Source organism: Hyalella azteca, unplaced genomic scaffold (assembly GCF_000764305.2).
Source record: "Hyalella azteca isolate HAZT.00-mixed unplaced genomic scaffold, Hazt_2.0.2 contig13219, whole genome shotgun sequence".
NCBI classification, from domain to species: domain Eukaryota; kingdom Metazoa; phylum Arthropoda; class Malacostraca; order Amphipoda; family Hyalellidae; genus Hyalella; species Hyalella azteca.
In genome coordinates this window covers 266,570-287,582 of record NW_025943148.1, presented here as the reverse complement: position 1 = coordinate 287,582, position 21,013 = coordinate 266,570, and the positions used below count along the sequence as shown (strand labels likewise).

General features: G+C 35.5%; 1 protein-coding gene across 1 annotated transcript; it reads right to left on the bottom strand.

Annotated features, from left to right (window-relative positions):
• Positions 1-13,684: 13,684 nt before the first annotated feature.
• On the bottom strand, positions 13,685-20,078 carry LOC108671101 (zwei Ig domain protein zig-8). The gene is made up of 5 exons (XM_047883544.1): positions 20,052-20,078; positions 19,253-19,414; positions 18,853-18,987; positions 17,135-17,345; positions 13,685-14,228 (listed from the first exon to the last, which is right to left on the bottom strand). The coding sequence occupies exons 1-5, from the start codon at positions 20,076-20,078 to the stop codon at positions 14,074-14,076; spliced, it is 690 nt and encodes a 229-aa protein (XP_047739500.1). The 3' UTR covers positions 13,685-14,073.
• Between the last annotated feature and the right edge of the window lie 935 nt (positions 20,079-21,013).

The window sequence follows — 21,013 nt, the reverse complement described above, 5'->3', positions numbered from 1 at the left end:
CGCGCAGGCTTTGCTATGCATCCAATCCCGTAATTGTTTACGTAAAAAATTCAACTGATTTTTTAGTGAATTTTAATTGTAATTACGAGTGAGCGTGGATTAGCGTTTTTTAATAATATTTATTTATTTAAATAGAAGTTTCTTGCGCAATAACTGCAGTAGCTGGAGCGTGTCCAAGCATTCCTCAGCATTATAACAAGCATCGATGATTTTCCAGCACTTATCTCTTAATCTTTTCATTTATGAAAAGCCTAAAATTTTCAGGTTACAGCGTATTACGAGTAAAGCAATACGAATTAAAGCTGTCAATGAAATTTAGCGCCAATGGTCGTTGTTTTGATCAGCAATAATATTTTAAATATCATACCACTTAATGGTTATAATAATACGATTGTAATGCGTTTTAATGTTTTATCATTACTTCTTTAATTTGCCGTAATTTCCACCATGACGTGTAAACAACGAACCTGTGATCAAGGACAAAACGTAGCCGCCTGTTTAATTCGCACTCGGCAGGTCGATTATTGTCGCGCAGGTCAAAGATCCTTCCCTTGAGGCCAGGCTGCCGTACGCTTAAGAAATTTGCATACAGTCTCAGCAAGCTCCGACCAAGCCTTATGCAATGAGGTTAGGACCTCGCTTAGGTTCCTGTTTATCGAAGCTAATTAAATACAAATAATGGCAGCGCCCTTGCTCACCTAAATAAGAGGCTTAGCAGCTCTGCCTAGCTTAGACTTTTTGCTCACAATAGAGCCGCGGAATGTAATGACTTCCTTCGCTCACCAAATGACTAGCAAGGAAAAGGAAGAGCGCGGATTTTGCACAACAATGATTCTAATGTTTTTATTTGCGGAAGCGGAACGATGGTTCGTGAAAATTCTGGAATAACTTTAGTCATGAGATTCGTGAAATAGATGCGGACTGCGTGAAATAGGTGCAAAAAAATGTCATGGAATTTTCTAAATATTTAGTAACTTTTCAAAAGATTTCGAAGACAAATGTCAGTAGAGATATGGTGGAATATCCTAAAGTGAAGATGGATTGCGGTCAGTAACTCCCATAACTTCTAGTGATCTATTTAAACCAGAATATAGATCCACTTATAATGAATATTTAATTTTTTACGTCGGCAGTTGTGAGTGTGCTCTGCTATCAATTAATTACGTTTTAAGTATATCTCACTGATATTTCTACCTACTCAAAATATCCTGCGCCTAAGGCTACGTTAAAAATCCAATTTGTATCTTTGCTATCAATCAAAATAAAAATTACTCTCCGCTCGTAGAGCTCCAGCAAATTGATTCAATGGAAGGCTCTTACTTTAACAAGCCGAGCTCTAATTAATAAATGCATTTGCGCAATGTATTTTGATTGACATCTCACAGTAAATCCTCGCTAATAATGTTTGTCATTTGAAAAGCTGGAACGAAGTTTTTACGAGTTTGTAGACTCTTTATCATGCATCAAGTTTTAAATCATAGATGGGAACAGAAGCTGTTTTTGCTCTTAAGCCTAGCAGTTTTAATTGGTATTAGTGGAGTGAATTAGTAACAGTAATAATTTAATGGATTTACTAACAGGATTTAGTGTGGATTAGTGCATAAAAATTATTTAAAATCTAGTTTTACGCATTTATATTAGTACGCATTTATATTATTCATTACGCATTTATATTATCCGTTTCGTCCGGAAAATCGTCGGATATTCACAAGGTTCATTAAAATTTTAATAGAATTGCACTCTTTGTGCACTTGTTAGAGAAGATTGAATACAATAACATTACTGTGAGTAATATAAAAATAATCGATAGGAAAATTCTCGTTTGTTCTTGCAAAAGCATTTTCTAAGCGACTCCCATGCAGCATAGGACTATCCTTCCAATGCCGAGTTCTGCAGACATCAATAATCGAAAACGTCTATCTGTATCACGTCAAAAACAGCCATCTGACAGCCATCAAACGTGAACATCCGGGCAAATGGACGAGTTTATAGACGGTCGTCTAGGCAGGGCAGGCAATCACGAAACATCGACCTAGAACACACGAGGTGAAAATTAAATGTAAACGTTAGAAGCAACTGCGTGTGACTGGAATGCGAGTGTCGAATGCATTCCGATCAGCGGGTCTCGCTTGAGGCCAAAGACAACGCACACGCTGCTGGTCGTACCGAATCAGATCCATGTTAACGCTGCATGACATCGAAATCGAAAGGCAGATAAAGGCATATTTTTAAAATTGCTATTGCTTCCTTCACCATGTGTCAAAAACTGTTTTCTTTTTCAACTCTGTGATTGTTATGTAGACTGATGAAAGTATTGAGTTTCAGTTTTAAGATTATAATTTATAGAATTACTAAATAATTCCAAGATAGTAAATAAAATTTTTAACGAGACGCTCTCTTCTTTCTGATAGACGCATGCGCGATTATATGACTCTGTCGTGAATGAATACTCATGTTATTATCGATCGATTACCGCAGTTATTGTGAATTTCAAATGAAAAATTTTTTCAACGTCTACTGTGCTCGGTTATTTGCCTCTGAACTGTCCGGTTATTGATTCGTTTCCAGATTTTTTGACATGATATTAAAAAACACCACTCTTTGGGGTGACTTCGACCACTTATCGCTAATCTAAGCAGCGTGAGGTATTGGTGCAATCTCATGCATTTGATGTGAGTGATCAAAACTGCTGCCTCGTTTCCCATGTTTGTGTCAATGTTTGTCTAAGGGGAGCTGCTGCAATCATGAACGATGTTTTTGGTATTTCATCCGGTACTAGCATACTATCCCGGCGTTGCTCTAAATCGATAATCTGTGCAATTTTAGAATCCCGTTATGTCGAATCCAGTAATCCAGAAAGTTGTTAATAATAGTGAAGCTCATTAATGTTACTAAAAACAGACCAGTTCAAACCCATATTTTACATGGAACATAGCTTTAAACCCACACACAGTTTGTGTATGTTTGGGTTTGTTTGAGTTTGAAGCCTGGCATCGCAAAAACATAGCGGCTGTTGGGGCGCGAAACCAGGATACTTATTATGTCGGGATCTTAACTGTCTCAGAAATTTCATTCTTAGCGGGGGAATAGGAAAGTATTGGTGGAAATTTAAGAAAGGCTTGGATAAAAAAGCATGTAATTTTATTTTAAACTCAGTAAATGTAAATTGCAAAGGTATTTTGCAAGATGTAAATGGCATTGCAAGCTACAGAGTTCGCTGAAGGTCATATAACATCATCAACCATTTTCCTATATTGCCCTGAATTGACGGCAAAAATCGCTGGCGGTTAAAAATTGGCCAAAATAATGCCGACTGACTACTGACGCGAATCCATTTCTAATATTCAATATGTTTCGTGCATACCTAATTTCCATGCATACCTCCACCAGTAACAACTCCTACACTACCACTGCTATTTAACCTGACCAGTCTGAACCAACGCGACACGACAGATGCACCAACATAACAACGGCAGAATAGATGAACAATTCTTTTAATCTGGAGCTGCCAGGATGTCGTACGAACCATTATCATGATTCCCATGACGTTATTCATGACTTGACTACAAAAAGTAGACTTTTTGCGGCACTTGACGGGCCGTCACAAGTTTTACTGCTATTTCGAGTTCGTTCCGAGTCGCAGTAATAATTGTTACTACAGTGCAAAGCTTTTGTTACCAATATGAAAACCTTAGGCTGGTATTTTGCAGCCCAACGACTGGTTAGTTTGCATTGAAGTATCCTGCGAGTAATTCTTCATACTCAAAAAGTCTACAGGTTTATCGAGACTTTTCATACCATGACAAGTCTTGGTAGATTGTAAAATATCATCGACATGTTTTCACTGGATTACAGGAATTCATTCGGTTACCACCAACATGTCCGTCAATTTTCATTCGTATTTTTTAGTAATTTTTTGCGCTCGTGTAATTTTAGCCTGGCAACGATGTCGTTGCGGTTAGACTGTTTTTATCCAGATTATTATGATTATCCTACATTGTTTTGCGCAGCCAACGCAACAAAGGGAAGCGATTATTGCTGCCCTGCAAATGCAGCGAGATAAAAGAGTCTTTATTAGCGATGCCTTTCCCGGACGCAAATGTCAGTTTATTCTCGTGAAAAATTTTTTCGTTTGAATCATGGGCAAATTTTGTGTATTTTTTGGTAGAAAATCATAGTAACATTTTGTAGTATGAATGTCGATGATTAGATCTTCATTCCATTGTAAATCTTTGTTGACTTGACGTTAATCTTCCATTGCGGTTGAAAACTCTGAGCTTTTTGTACGAAACCGAAAAATAACCTTAATCTTAGTTTGGACACTAAAATTCCAAATCTCGTGCATGAAACACTTTATTATTTTATCAAGGATGTTTTCTCCAATCAGCCGTAAATGAGATTGTAGGTTTGACTTCAATTCGCTTACCGCGTACCGAATAAACCGTGTCTTCATTTTTTGACAACGATCATCAAACAGGCTTAGAATTGGGTCTAGAATTCGAGTGCGAACCGATTAAGCGATATCAATCCATTAATTTCTAACTCCGAAAGTTCTGGCCCCTACCACACAAAGCCTCACATACGTATGCACTGAGACAGCTAATCCAAACATGCATTAGGGTAAGAATATGCAGGGTGCAATTTAAAAAGAGTTGCCTATTGTAAAATATTGAGCTGCAAAAATTGTTTCCACCTGAGTAATAAATAATTCTGGAATACCTATAGCAGGACCACCATTTAACTTATTCTTATGAAATAGTGAATAAAAATTACTATTAGTAATCTTATTAATTTATCATATAATATTAATGAATCACATTAATATGATTAATCAGCTCATAGAATGAGAGGTGAGAAATGAGATCAATTATCGCGCGTCTTCACTCGATCACTGCTCGTTTATGGTCATTTTCGTACTCTTCTGCAGAGAATCAATTCTACATGTAGTTGTCATAAAGTATGCAGAGCTTGCATAATAGGGAAAATATTTTTTTTTGGCCGACCTACTGTGTTTACTTCCAATTTCGAGTTTATATTCAAATTTCGTGTATATGTTTACCATCATCCTATAGATCTGCTGTGAAGTAAGGTGGCGAAGTGGTAATTTTTGACTGTGTTGGTCAAGCCCTGAGAGCTAATTGTTAGCAGTTAAAATAATGTTCTTCAGGTTGCTTCATTTTGCGTCAGGTTAATGATCGAAGTTTAAATAACGTGACGCAAAAAATTATTTAATCGCTTAGGCGCCGCACGACTTTCCCAATAGAAAGACAAGCTGGACAGTGTCATAGTTCAGTAACTTTACAGGTAGTGGAAATTTTTATGTTGGTCGAGTCGTTAAGTGTAAGTTTGGCAGCTTCTTTTTACTCGAACTTCCAAAGCCGTCGAGCGCAAAGTTTTTGTTGAACCACGAAGTGGTCGTAGATCGCGTTTCCTAAAGGCCCGAGCGAGCGGGCAGATTTTCAATAATATAATTATGTGTTCATTGAGTTTGGTCGAAAAAATCAAAGTCCCGATTGCACTTTATATATTCATTTCCAAGTCATTTAATTGAATACGAATCAAATCCCTTATAAGCTCCTCTCAATTTTGCTGCTAAAACAAGTTTAAAATCTGCTCTACACCGCGTGACAGCTCATAGAATTTTATTCAACGTGACAGAGGCGATGAATATTCTAGGAGTTTGTGCAACGCAGACAACCGATGTTGAATACTAATGCTTTCATGACCTTGCCTGTCTTGGCTATAGCTATTCTAGCGCAGCTTCCTAGCATATATATGCATTGCAAATTTACTGACCAATATTATACAGTGCAGTGAAGTGAGAGTGACTGTGTGGCACTCACTCTCATTTACTCCCTTGGCGCGCAGAGTGATAAGGCGATATTTCTGATTTTTATTTTGATCGAATTTAACGTAGGAAATGAAATTATGATATCTAAACTGGTTGGTAAGTGTTTTCCTGCTCAAAACATTCACATTATTGGAGATATATATTAGTCCGTTCATCATACGACTGAGATGATAATTTAAAACGAACGAGCGGCCATACTCGAAACTTGTTTGTCTCTGGACTACCAGTCATGAGATCTAATTCCTGATTCCCGAATCTGAATCTAGGATCTAATTCGTGTTTCCTGTAACTCTCAAATATTTTTCTTACTTCTTGTCTCTGTAAACATTAGATGCCCACATCCAAAGTTGTCTGAAGCTTCTTAAATTTTTATTATTTTGTTTTGTTTTTAACTTGGTACGTAGGAATACAGCGAATTTTTTCGAAGCGAGTGTTGACAAACTTAGAACCTTTCGGTTCTTTCTGAATAACCTAATTAATGAAAAAAATTGTCAAGAGTTTTATAATATCTTTGTACTTGCTTGCAACATCAAGCAACGTAACAACGGAGTGTGCGGCAGAATCATAGTCTCAACATTTCAAACTGTGATATTGATAATAGACCGTAAATATAATCGTCAGAAAGATACAGATTATTTTGGAAAATCATGACTGCTGACAATGAGTAGCAATCTTGTAGATCAAATATATTGTTCTGCACTCAGCAGCTTCTCCATCATTCAGTGCATGTACTATTATAATGACTTTTATCGTGGCAATACTCATAATATTATCGTGACCATACTCACTGGTGGCAATATTCATAGTATTATCGTGACAATACTCACTCGCGGCAGTACCCATAATATTACTGTAACAATACTCACTCGTGGCAAAACTCCTAGTATTATCGTGGCAATACTCATAGGTCCTGTCACATCGGCTTGTACGGCTATCGCGTGTCACGCTACAGTTATAATAAGTTGCTCTTGTATGTAATCATATTATTTTCCCAGCGCATGCTAGGTACACACTTCATCTTCCATAGTTTCGTGACTTCTAAGCCTCATCTCCAACTGACCTCATGCGCATTCAGAAAATAAATCTTGATGTTCTTCATGTCTAAACCATGAACTTGAATAATATTTATGATTACCTGTTTTTCAATTACTCATATGAATACTTTTGAATAGGTATTATCACTTGATTTGAGTAATGAGGTGTGAAAAGGGAATATCGAATTCGAATATTTATTATCTATTCGAATATATTAGCCTTGGTTGTCCACTTTTCAAGAGTGAAGGGAATTTCGGCGTTTAAGCGGTTCGAAGTTTCTGTTAAGCTTTAAAACGTTCAATAGACGCTATCGTCCTCTAATCGAGGCCCAGAATAAACCTTTATATTCTTATCGTGGGCGTCTGACGGAATAAATGCAGGTTGTTAGCGTCCTGATGAGCCCCATAATAGCGCTAGCCATTAACGGCTATCGACAGCTTTAATTTACATTTTGGCGTAAAATTTGGGTAATAAACTTAATTTGGCACAACGGATAAAAACAACAACACTCGTGAAATACTGGCGTAACAGCGGCTGAGTGATTGATGGGGACTTTCAAGCTTTACTCTGGGATAAAGTATTATAAAAATATATTAAATTAAAGCCAATAAGTAGTCAAAATTGCTTAATTGACACAAACCAACTAATAGTTGCGTGATGGCTTTAGCTTTTGGCTTGGGTGTCCACTAAATTGGGAGCCATAAATCCCAAAATTATCTCCGTTTTACGGAAATCCTTTGTAGATTTTTCCTATAATGATTCAAGGAGCAGTGTAATCGTTCCATATTCATAAAGTTAGTCAGGTAGAACTTTTGTATTCTTAATATTCTGTCTCTATTCTTAATTTTCATCTTCATATTGCGTCCGTTTAATGCAGACATATGTTATTCAGCACGTGCCAGTTAAACTGCGACCAACTTTCGAAGCATGTCTCTTGAATTAGAAAGTAAGGTTTTGCATAGAACTTTTGTTTATAATTGGCTGCGTGAATTTGTAAAGAGTTGTGTTCGTGCCTCATTTCCTTGCCTTCGTGCTAGGTTTATTGCACTTGGCTCTCCACATAAATTATAAATCTTTTTAAAAATCTCGCGCGATAAATTTCGCATATTCAGTCAATATTTGTCAATACTCAAACTTTTCCACCTCGTTCCAAAAATCTAATATCGTAGCTCTATTACTAAGTTGACGCGAATTTTTGAAGATGATGTACTTGAATCGTTTAAAAGAAAATCCAGAAACTTTCGGTGACAAATGATGATAAATTAACATCTGCTCGAAGGCTGATTTACTCTTCTAGTTCATCCTGAAAATTTTATATGTACAATTCCATAAGTTCGATAGTCACTCAAAATATCCTATGCTTAGAGGAAAAAATTAAATATTCATAGAGCAAAGTCAGGGATGATTTGAAATAGCTATTACATACATACCCTACTTCGTTTAAATATGATATTATCTAAAACATGAACTGAAACGAATTGAACGATGATAAATATGTTTTCAATGACACTTTCTCTGAATTCAGAGAAAATGAACCTTCAGAATTTTTACCAAATTCTCAAGGGACCTATTTGGCAAAATAGGTATTTGTAATGAATTCTATTAATTCGGTTAGGAAAATAAATTTAAATATAGAGTCAAAACATTACAGAAATGAAAATGATGTTGGCTACAGATTAAACTAACACATTGTGGTCAGCTTCTTTAGATGCATCGACCAATTTCATGCATTATCTGAGGACTCTTCACTACAGACGTTGTATTTTCTTTTGAATGGCGTAGAAAACCAAAATTGAGCTAGTTACTAGCCCAGGCTCCCGTCATTTTCAAAAACAATTTTTCACAATTTTTCATCACCCACTTCGAAAACCTTAATTAAATCTACTTCTTGTTAAATGTTCCTTGCAAATCTTTATTTCGTAATGGAATCCACATTGATTTCGTTAGGCGAAATCCAAACCTAAAGAAATTAAAGTTGCTTCAACGGACGTTGATACATGTTTTGTATTAATTAAGGATTACTGTTTCAATCTCCACTATTGTTGATTTACTTTAATTATACATCTGTATTTTACAGACAGTGATTCATAGATTCAGTATTTTATGTTATCTTATTTTCATTATTTTCTTGTAGTTTTTATGCAACATTGAACAATATTCGTTTGTTCGATTTTTCGGCAGCTAAAATGGTTTTTGCACAATTTTTGCAAATGTCAGCGTGAGTTTCAAGCCACCGTCGCTGCTGACCAAGGCAAGGACGAGGCGCAAATAGAACCGCAAAGCATGTCATAGAAGCATTTTCTTTATCTAGTAATAAAAAAACTGGAATGTCTTCCTGTATGACCCTTACTAAGATTTCTAGATCATACAGGTTCATGTTTTTGGCTTCTGAATCTTCTATGAGTATCCTGTAACAAGAATTAAATTCGAGTTAATTGTGTTTAAAAGGAACTGTAGGGTTTCCCCAGACAACCACTAGACGTCCGAGCAGGCCGGTGTTTTGGAAATTGCACTGCGGCCGTTTAAAGGAATTAAGCTCCATATTGTAATGCATGCAGTAATGTTCTTGTGGCATTACTACTTTAGGAATCATATGTCTCTAGTGTTTATGTATACTAACGCATTTTTATTGATTTTTAGTATTTTAATATAGATTTTTTTCTGTGGAGCTGCTAAAAAATTTAAAATTTATGACAAAATTAACAGGATGAGAAAATTTTTAGTTTTTAATATTACTGTGCATCTAATAAATTGTTACTTAGCGGAAAAACCTCACCAGATTTTGCATTTATGACATCTGAATCATGTCCTTTACTACTTTATCCAAAATTATTGCTTATTTATTCAGTCAGGGAAGTCACTTCTAAGACATATCGCGTCGATTTTACTGCGTAGCTTTTCTCGTTCAAAATTTACATCGTGCAAAAACATTCATTTGAATATTGAATTCGTTCTTTCTTTCTGTGCCTAATACTAGAACACTCGAAAGTGTTTGCATTTTGAATATAACAAACGGATAGTTTTAAGAACGTCACTAACTCGATCACCACAAGTTATGAACCTAACCGATTTTTCTAAACTGCTTCCGCACCTTCATAATAGAAGTGTAAAGTGCGAGCAAAACTTTGAAGTGAAATCTTATTAGCAGCTCTTTCATTCTTGGTCATTGTGCATTGTTCAACTTCTTGAGCTAAAATAGTAATTCTTCTGAGAATCGTTTCATGTACTCACAATGTCTATTTCCTTTGAATTTGCCGCTCAAAGCGATTCATCCTTTGTACCGCTCGATCCTATCTCAGGACTGGTCTCTAAGAGAGTGTCCTAGAAGGATAGCTTCCTCGCTTTGTATCGTAAATCCTGCATTTCCTTCATCGCACTCCAAACTCAAGAGAGCTGCTAGATAATGTGTTTAGAGGAGCTTTGCTGTTAGGATACTTCTCATAACCTACTCAAAATAAATTTAAATGGGACCTTATTTCGTGATATTCTTTAGAACCTGCTGGTTTCATCGGACTTTTACTACTGGAATAAAATCGCACGTGTGTTTACTCATCTTTCAGCTCAAATAATCACAGTACTCATGGCATAAAACGATCCTATATTCTCATAATTTGCTAATATTTCATGTAAATTTATTTATAGAAGAAAAATGGTTGTTACCCCGATGGCTCGAGGAAAAGCTCCACATTGAATTAAAAAAAATTATATATACGATCGTACATGCATATTCATACATATACATACACACACACACATGCATTGGCACATATATGAGATAAGGCATTCGATTCATAGGAACAGAGTAAAAGGCCCAAGATTAAATAAGCACTGGCTCCTGTGAGAAATTTTCCTGAGAAGATCGAGTGTGAAGTCGAACGTAAACCCTGCGTGAGATGGCAGGTGGCATGCGTTGCTTGCGATGAACACAAGATGTGGTCCGCATTGCAGCAGCGGCAGTGGTCGGTCACGTAGCCTGGTGCTTTACGAGCTTCTTTCACTAGTCCCATATTCATGTCTCACTAGTCTCAAGCATATTGACGTACACGCAATACAGGAGTATTGAAACGCTCGCGTGTTGACGAGGATTCTTCAGCGCTTGACTTTCTCTGCGAGATGAACGTCACACGCACACACGCTAATCAAGGGTTCCACAGGGCCTGTACTTTCAAAAAAAGTTAAGAGATCGTAAGTTCATCAGCCAATCATTGACGGCCATTCAAGCAAAATCCACCAATCATAGACAAGAAAATAGAGCGTAAGTACTTACGTTCACTTAGCCAGTTTTGAAAGTGATATGCGATATCTGGGTGTTCTCTAAACAAGATTGAATTGTATCCGTGAGTTGTGTTCAGTTTTTGTACAAGAAACTTGAAGCAGACACTTTATCCGTTCAAATTCCTATTCCAACGATATATGCCTTACTTCTAGCTTTTCTAAATTTGCATGTTTCACACGTGAAAGCGTGAATTTTAGGTGAATTTCCTATACAGTCTCACACTTTTTGCTCGTGTTCATGGTAAACCACTCAATAAAATCTTGTAAACAATTAAAAGGTGACCCACACTTTCGTAATTTTCTTAGTTCCACTGTCCGGTTTTCACACAGCGTCCAATGGCTTCTTTTCAAGTTCATTCGAATTCAAGAATTTTTTAGCTACAGGCTCAGATCAATGATTATTGAATGATTCATACATTTCTTCACTCCTAAAAATATTTTGGGACGATCAACTGTTTGAAAGGAAAAAAGTTAGTAAATCAGAATCCCACTTAAAATCTTGCGGCTAAGAATAAATTTATGCATCCTTTACTCATTAATGTAGAGAAAACAGTTTAAAAGCTTCTATCCTATTAGATGTTATATATTCTATGCATAAAAATAATCAATTTCTTTCATTTTTCAAGTTTCACAAAGAATTTGAAACTTGTTTACAAGCAGTTTCTCTATTTCTTCAGTTTTTAGTCTTTGTTATGACATTCTATGTATAGATTTTACCTCATTTTCGGCGGTTAACCAAACTGCATAAGACATAAAGAAGCTCCAAATGTCATGATAAAAAGAAGTCAATCATTTCGCTGACCCAACCCCGGGAAAGTTTTTGTGCTGCGCAAAAAAGAAGTTAAGGATTCTTCACTCCAAGGACATCTAGGACCCTTCGTTGAGTTACAGAACTGGCAAGGAAGTGGGGTGGTTTTACTCGACCAGAAAGATACAATCGCCATCCATTGTGCGGTAGCCCTGCAGTGGCCGCAGTTGGGCCGTGATTGCGTCTCTTCAAGTCGAGTTTCTTCGTTAATTTACAAAGCTTTCAATAGCGAGAACCTGCAACACATTTCACAAGTACGAGGAAACTTCGCAATTTCAGCCCAGCTCATCCGTTAATCACAAAGTTGTATCAAGCTTTTTTTTATTCTTCATTGCGCTCCATTTTTGCGCAGTGAAATTCATTTTCATTAACTTATTGAAATTTGAAATATTGTGAATAATTATAGTAATTCATAATTTATTGTTTAGATTTGAATTATAGATTTTAATAACGGTTTGAATTGATGTATCAATATAATCATGACGAATGGAAAGAAAAATAATGACACTAGTGTTCTAATAAATATACGATTTATTCAACGCTATGCATACAAAAATTTTACACGCAGATATAACATTAAATATGTACACAATGTTGATGCAATCTAGTGCCCGCTATTAAATTTATCAAGAAATCATTCATTAACTATTCATGGTGTCAAAAAATCCTATATGACTTATATCGTAAATTATATTTAGCAGTTTTTAGTTTAAAACTTAATATTTTAGAGCATCTAATAACGCTTGAATTAAAAAACATGTTTACTATTTCCTCGGCGCTCCTGATATAATTTGCTAATCTTGTTTCTAGGGGCATGACAGTAATAAATTTAGTTTATGAAATAGGGAGGGAGAAAAAGTGCTGTCTCTCCCAGAAACTTACTATAAAATTTATATATCAAATTTTTTATAACTTTTGCATTACCTTTTCGTAATTTTCAAATCCCTCAACAATGTTGAATACTTAACAGCTTTGTGATGAAAACCAGCTAAAAAAATATTCTGACCACAAAAAGATTTATTTCTTAAATTTCAGAAAGTCGCCTCTTCCATAACTTGATAGTAATTTATATACTTATACTCTTGAAAATGCTGTTTGGTATCCAATCAATTGGTTCTTTTTCAATTTTCTATTGAGTAATGTAATTTTTAAAAAACATTTATGTCTGATTTTTTTTTGTATCACGAAAATGTAAACTCATTTTTCGGTATAGCACAAAAAGTTAGATTATATCACACAGAAACATTAAAACCTAGGCTTTTAGGAGTTGAACAATAGAAACACTCATCTTCCCTATTCGTTATTTACAATAAACTGGAAAGGAGCAAGGTAATTCGTTACGAGATGACATAGAAGTTATAGAAGATGTACATTGATTTTTCACTAAGCTTAAATGGATAGCTGATAACAATGGCGGATACAGAAAGGATGTGCCTTTTGTCTTTTGACGAACTCCGTGCCAAGGGTTCCTCGCAAATTCCAAAGGTGAACATGTACAAAAATAGTATTTAAAATAACGTCGAGCCAAACTTTTCTCTTCCAACAAGAACTCTTGTTTCCGCTTTCAACATCGAGAAAAAAGTCTCTGCATCTTCTAGCCACTGTCACAAAACAATGCTTCATCTCAGACAAACTGAATACCCTACAAATGAACGCGCTTTTCATTTTTCATCTCGCTTCTTTGCTCTATCAAGAAAAGCACAAGTGTATATTTTTTAGTTAAATTTTTAGAGCAATATTTTGCGATGTTATTTCAACTTTTTTTTTGGTGTTTAACGTTCTGCTCATTCTGCATCATTTTCCTTACAATAAAATACATTTTTTAATTTCGTTTTAGCCTAACAAAAGAGCTACACTTCACCTAAAGGATGACTAAACCACGAATTTATGTTTAACTTCCCTACAACGAAAAATATACATTCTTAGCCGATGTTCGTGCTAAGAAAAGAGTTCTAGTCATGCAAGTTCTCGATCGAAGGCTCCATCCTGAAAATTTCCTATGCAAAAGACGAGAGAAAAAGATCAAGAAAAATTTGAATCTAATTGGCTGAAGTCTATATATCTTTGATAGAGTTTAGTTCTAATGTGGCATGGCTATGGCAAATCACGTCGAGATATAGAAGAGTCGCTGGACATTCACGTTGTTAATAAAATGATGCCAGCCCAAATACAGGCTCAGTAGCAACAGCAGCAAGTGGTTCGGCACAAGGCAGATACTCAAGCTCATTCCCAGACGTTGGATCGCAGCAGTCTTGTCTCCTGTAGAGAATATGAGTCAAAAGTGAATATTTTAATATGTGAAGAAAACTTTAGAGAAGGTAGTTATTTTTTTAATTAATCAAAAATAATTGTGTAAAAGTTATTATATAAATTACAATTACTGCAAATTAAATCCTCTTCGTTGTTTTTAAATAAATGATCCAGCATATGAAAGTTTTAAAACATACGAGTTAATGTATCAATTTCTAGCTAAAACTCCCATTTTCCCTTTCTTTCATAAACTCGTCGTTCATTTTTAATTTCATTTGCAAATTGATATTCAAAATCCCAAAATATGTATAATTCTCTTTTTTAGATGTTTAGACAAATAATTTTACGAGCAAAACATTGTCTGTGTTTTCTTTTGTCAGAAAATCTGTGAGTCGTGGTGTCATATTGAGTGCCATTAGAGAGCTGCCATATGGAGGCCTAAAGGATGAAAAACAGAGCCAGTTTTATGCGGGCAATAACGTGTGATGGCCTCCATTAGAAAGAAGGACAAGATGGAAGTATATATCTGCGGAACATCGCATATTTTCACCAAACTAGCTGAGCTCAATGTTTACAATACAATAAAAAATTCTCCTCACTCTGTGGAATACAAAATATTTTAACTGGTCTCGAATGAAAGCCGTTACATTAAACAGGACGAATAAAGCGAATAAAGCTCATAAACGAGCTTTATCTCTTATAACTTTCAATTTACCTCATGTTGGTTTCGAGCCTTACTCGCCATAGTTTTCAACGTGTATACCCAAGCTTTTTTTTAAATACTGTTGCATTTCATTTTTAATGTATGAAGTGCTCCAAAATAATAACATTCAATATCAATGAGTATTACTCTATTTTTAACATTCCGTGAAGCTCATTATAAACCTATTTTCATATTCATGTATATAGCAGATTTGCAGTCTTCGACATCTATAGTCCCTCGGACGACCTCGCAGCTATCAAGTCCTGTTTTAGAGCTTCATATAATGATAATTTTATCCCATTGAAATTCATGAATGTATGATGAGGAAAGAAAAAGTCCAGCTCCGCGTTTTAGGATATGATGTAAATTCTTCCACCAGTATATTCGCCCGAAGGAAAGCAAACAATTTTGCCCTGTGAAATGTACCGGTCTCCATGATTGTTTCCGCGAGCTCTCCGAAACTACGACCACATTACGGACGTTGAAAACATGGTTATTATTATTCATTACAACAAAGACGATGCGGATTGGTGTTCTGAAACGGAGTGATTTTATAACTTCACAACTGCACATTTTACATCCAAAAGACTGACTGATATTCAATAAATTGGCATCGCGCAATATTATGGACAGTTTTATAAGCGAATTCGATGATTGTTAAATTGCTTATTCAATGGTCTCAGCAACACAGTATTCAATTGTTTTGCACACTCATTGATTATTGGCATTAATAAACATATGAGCTCTATTGTAACAACAAGATGAATGAATTCAAATGAATTATCTCTTCCCTAAAAATCCTTTTTAAATTTGTGAAATATATGCCTAACAAAAATATTCAAATGGAAATTAAAATAGATTCCATGGTCTCAAGAGATTAGACTGCAGTCCACGTTCAAAACATTTATCTTGGTCTCGTGGAAGTTAGTTGAAGATTCGAGCGACGTAAGCGACATAACTCCTCAATCTTGCGGAACGTACGAAAACTCGAGTGCGGAACGGACGCTCTTCCCGGACAAAGCTCGGTGCCGTGAGCGAACCTCTTCTTCTTATGAGACTCGCCGCACTCAATTACTTAAGAATGCTTTAGGAAGCGCATTAGAGCTTCAACAACTATTGATCGCTGCAGGCGGCGATGCCTTGTCATTCTCAGTGGCCTTAGAGTCTTACTAATTAACACTAAAAGCTCTGAAAAGTTTATCGGCGTAAAAATCTGACGCGGAGCATTGTTGTCGAGTGTCTGACCTCTCGTTATCCATTTATCAGGTAGCTTCCTTTTCATTAAATTTCGAAATAAAAAATAACAGACAGCAAGGCTTTTATAGATGCCTTGTTGCAATGTGACAACAAACCATCAAATTGAGCAATTGAACAACTTAAAAAACGTAAATCGCAGAATGGTTCGTCTAGAATTTCGGAGAAGTGTAAGGTTTGTTTCAGAATGTCTGATTATTTATTGACACTGAATCGTCTTCAAATAGCAGATACTAACGCATTTAAGGTCTATATGTCAGTGACACTGTCCCATCGATTCACAATTTGACTGCAGCCTCGTGATGTCTTAAACGAACATGAAGCTACGGCTATCATTGCGTGCTCCATTAATGTAGGAATTACCATTATCATGAGCATAATTGTCTTTTTTGTCGTTTAGGATAAAGCGATCATTCGTAGTTTAAGTTCACCTACTAATGTATTTCTCTCAAGCTTGGAATTTACGTAACACATAAAATTCAGCAGAGTTTTAATTAACCATTTACCACCACTACACAACCTCTCATCAAACTAGCGAATGCATATCAATTTACAACGCTTATTAGCCTTTTATATCATCTCGAAAAATTTGCTTGATTCGCCACTTTAGACTATAATACGGCCAAAGAAAACATCCTTTCTTCAAACGTAAAAAATACACCACATCTCCTAAAACGCCTAATGCGCCACATATAAATTCTAACTATTTGCAGCAATCATGTTGCAAGTGCATGATTGCTTAGTACAAGAATTCGTTTTAATGCCTGCGTTGCCTACCAAATGTTATAAAAATAACTAATTTTCCAGCGCAGTCAGTTTGTGCGATGTGCTCAACTTCTGAAACGAAGACGTTGACTGTAGAATTGGTGACACCGGCCGAGCAAGTGTAGTTGCCGGCCCCTCATTATTTTAAACATACTTTATTTTCCAACGCAGTCAATTTGTGCGATGTACTCACCTTCAGACACGAAGACGTTGACGGTAGAGTTGGTAACACCGGCCGAGCAGGTGTAGTTGCCGGAGTCAGCGTAGGTGGCGTCAGCGATTGTGAGCTGGGCTCGAGTGCGTGGCTCGTGCTCCGTGACAACGTTGATACCGCCTCTCTGGCGATCGTAGTTGATCATGTTCTCGTTGTGGTACCAGAACACAAACGACGAAGGCTTGATGGTCTGAATAAAGAAGGTACAAAAGACTTAGCAAACTAACTCAGACGCTCACGGAGATGCAGAATAGAATGCTATAAAGTACTGAGTCTTGGCTGTACTGTTGATTTTTTTCTGTATCAGAAATTGAGCATTAGAAATTTAAAAGCGAAGAAAACACCACAAAAATTTAGCATATCTCTTTTGAAAACGTTTCGGAGACCAGCTCCATCGTCAGTTCGATAAATCTATAGAACACTGATAAATGCAGAAAATTAGTTTGGAGTTAATAAAAAAAAACACACACAGAAGTTAAAAACCTAAATACTGCATTAGAATTGAGCAATACAATGAAAGTGACTGAGTGAATAAAATGATTGCGTATGTTGTTTGATTGCGTATGTATGAATGTTTCAACATGAAAACATAATGCCTTTAATTCTCATGAGTTTGATAACTCATCAACAACTTATGTAGAGGATTGTACTTTTCTGAAGAAAATTATTTTTTCCTATGTGATTAAATGAGGTATGCTCAAAATTCCTGAAAGTATCCTGAAAAATCATAAAGTCCCTGTGTAAACGTATGTTTATTATCTAGTGAGCAACAAAAATTATTTAATTCACCAAAGGGAAAGATGTTATGCTGCTATACTTTATTATTTTGAACCCATTACGTTTCGTTGCTAAGTACATGAATGCACGCTGCATTTTTTTGCCTCCAATCGACTTCAGAGACGCGGTAAAATTGTTCAACCCATGTTTCGTTGTGAAATCCAAAACTAAGTCAGTTCAAGTCGTCATAGATCAAGGGCCATTTTCAAAGGTGTAATTCTATCGAGTTTTTATATTTCTATCTCAATGCATTCGAAACGTCTTTAAATAATAAAGAAAAACTGCTTCCTGAAACTTGCCTTTTGATCTACCGTCATTTGAAGAAAAGTTCCACTCCCTGATAATATAAATCAAGTAATTCTCTGGTCATCAATCGCACGTGTATAAACAATTAAATTCTGCCATCTATTACTAATCTCAATATTTATATACAATCTGAATCATATTTATAAAGCGAAAGTCCTCATTAGTTCAAGAGCTCAAATACAATCCGAGTTGTATTCTAAAACAATGCTAATCATTTATTTGAACATTGAACGGTATTACATTTAATAGTTTCTTGGAAATTCATTCAGAAAACGTATGCATGAGCTTGCTTCTTTGACTGGTCATTTAATTTATTTACTGATGGTAAATCTTAAGTATGCAAAATAATATTGTGAGCATATCAAATCATTTGAAAACATTCATGCTTAGCACTTCATTTTAATGTGAATGATTTCTATTTCTCGATTCGAAATAAATTCATTTTATCTCAATTAACGTTCTTTTTCGCGACTCTTTGTGATTCTGGTGAACGTGCGATTTACTCAGACAAATTATATAAATTTTTAATACAGAGAATAAAATAATTGAGAAAAATATAAAAATTAATAAAATAATAATAATATATACGGAAAATAAAATAATACATTACTCACCCCATCTATGACGCACACCAGGGAAATTGTTGACCCAGACTGCACATGTAATTCCTTGGACCCCAAAATGGAAGCCTTCGGGACTACGACGTTCAGGAATACTTGATAGACGTTGCGCCCTGTCTTTGTGGGCACCTGCAAAAAATCGTTTAATCTTCTGTTATTCACTATTATTTGTTTCTCTGCGTTGTTGAATTTTTTATTTTCTGCTGGTAGTAAAATCGTCATTGTGGAGGGTTTCTCGAGTTTCTAAAATTCAGTCAGTATTATTATCATCCATTTATACGCTAAAACCTTATATAATTGAACTATTTGTTAAACTTTAACTTATTAATATAGCATTTATGATACTTGTATTAGAGTCTTCCGTAATTTTACACTTATTTTCTTCGATGTTCACCTGACATTCGTAGAGTCCGTGATCTCTTCGCTGGACAAACTTGATCTGCAGCAGCCAGTCGTCGGGGTTCTCGCTCTTGACGACGCTGAAGCGCTCGTCTAACGTCTGCGTCTGGAGACCGGACGTCAGGATGTGGTAGTCCCGACGTCGGATCCACGTCACCTGAGACGTAAAGTGCTGTTCTATATTGCTCAGGCTGGCCCACTTGTATATATAAGTGCTAGTACTTATATTTAAGTTGTATATGTAAGATAAAATTCGGAATTATATTATATATTCGTTAAGATATAACTTTAAACTACGGAATCTGTTGACCAAATTTCCCTGAATTAACTCCGGAAGTAAAAAATGCTCAAACGTAAGTTAAACAGTGGTAGTGGGAAATGTAGAGTGTGCATGTCTTAGAATATTACAAGCATAGTACATATCGTTGTTGTTTCTTGTTATTTTAATATTTTGCATATCAGCAGTATAATATTACTTTTAAGTTAGAAACTAAAAACTTTGCATCAGCACTACCAGTTGATCGGAAACCTTTATGTTATGGGTCATGGATTTATGGTTTATTTTATAGGTTTATGGTGTTTTTTAGACTTGCATTTATGTTATTTATTTTAATTCACCTGTAGACCGACCTTGACCGACCTTCTTATCGCCCAATATTTTGTAGGTTTCATTTTATTAGCATAGCATTTATGTTATTTATTTTAATTCACCTGTACACCGACCTTCTTATCGCCCAATATTTTATAGTTTTTATTTATTTAGCATAGCATATATGTTATTTACATTAATTCACCTGTAGACCGACCTTCTTATCGCCCATTATTTTATATAATATATGTTAAATATTGAATTAAATATTAAACAAGTTATTAAAGTAAACATTAGTTGAATTTTCAAGATCAGCTCCAACAGTGTTCCATTAAATTGCGTGCTTACCATGATTTTTAGTAGTTAGTTATAGCATTAAAATTGTATAAGTTATACAATGGTATCAATTAACACAATTTGGTATATAACTCTGTTAAATCTCAATAGATATTGTGTGGGTAAAAAGCACCAAAAAAGCACGATTGATTTCGGATAGTATTAGAAAACTATTTTTTCAAAAAAAATAAAAATTTATTCGCATAAAAAGCCTTCTCAGTGAAACAAACGTGAGCTTTATTGCTATCTAAAATCACTCTCAAGACATCTTCTAGGTCCCGTTTTTTTTAATTTAATGATGTTTTCATTTCAGGCAGATTCAAAAGAAACTCTTTCGTCAAAGATATAATCTGAAATGTTCTGCTTTAATCCAACTAAAGAAATACACAATGTTGCTGAAGTATGTCTGATTTTTTACTGGCTAGCGGGACCTTGAGCTCATTTCAAGCAAGGCAAAACACGAAGCTCCAGCCCTCGTAGAATTTTTAGTTGTACCACAGACTTTATCAGGCTTAGAGTGCGAGTAAGATACACCCGGTCGCTCTGTCTTGCTTTCATAGTGGGCTAGAAGTGAAGGTTCAAACCCATGGTGTTGTTTTCCAAGCCTATGGCTTGGTTTTTAAGACATATGCGTCTTACAATAGATTTATTGAAAAGATTTTTTGTCGTAACTAAATTTAACGCTGGAGACTAACTTTTAAAAAAAAATTCACACTAGTTTTAGATATTAATTCTGGTCTCTTCAATCATTGCATTAATTAATTACTGATGCTAATTTCACACGATTATTTTCGTCGATGAAAGAAGATTCTTGAAATACAAACAAGCATA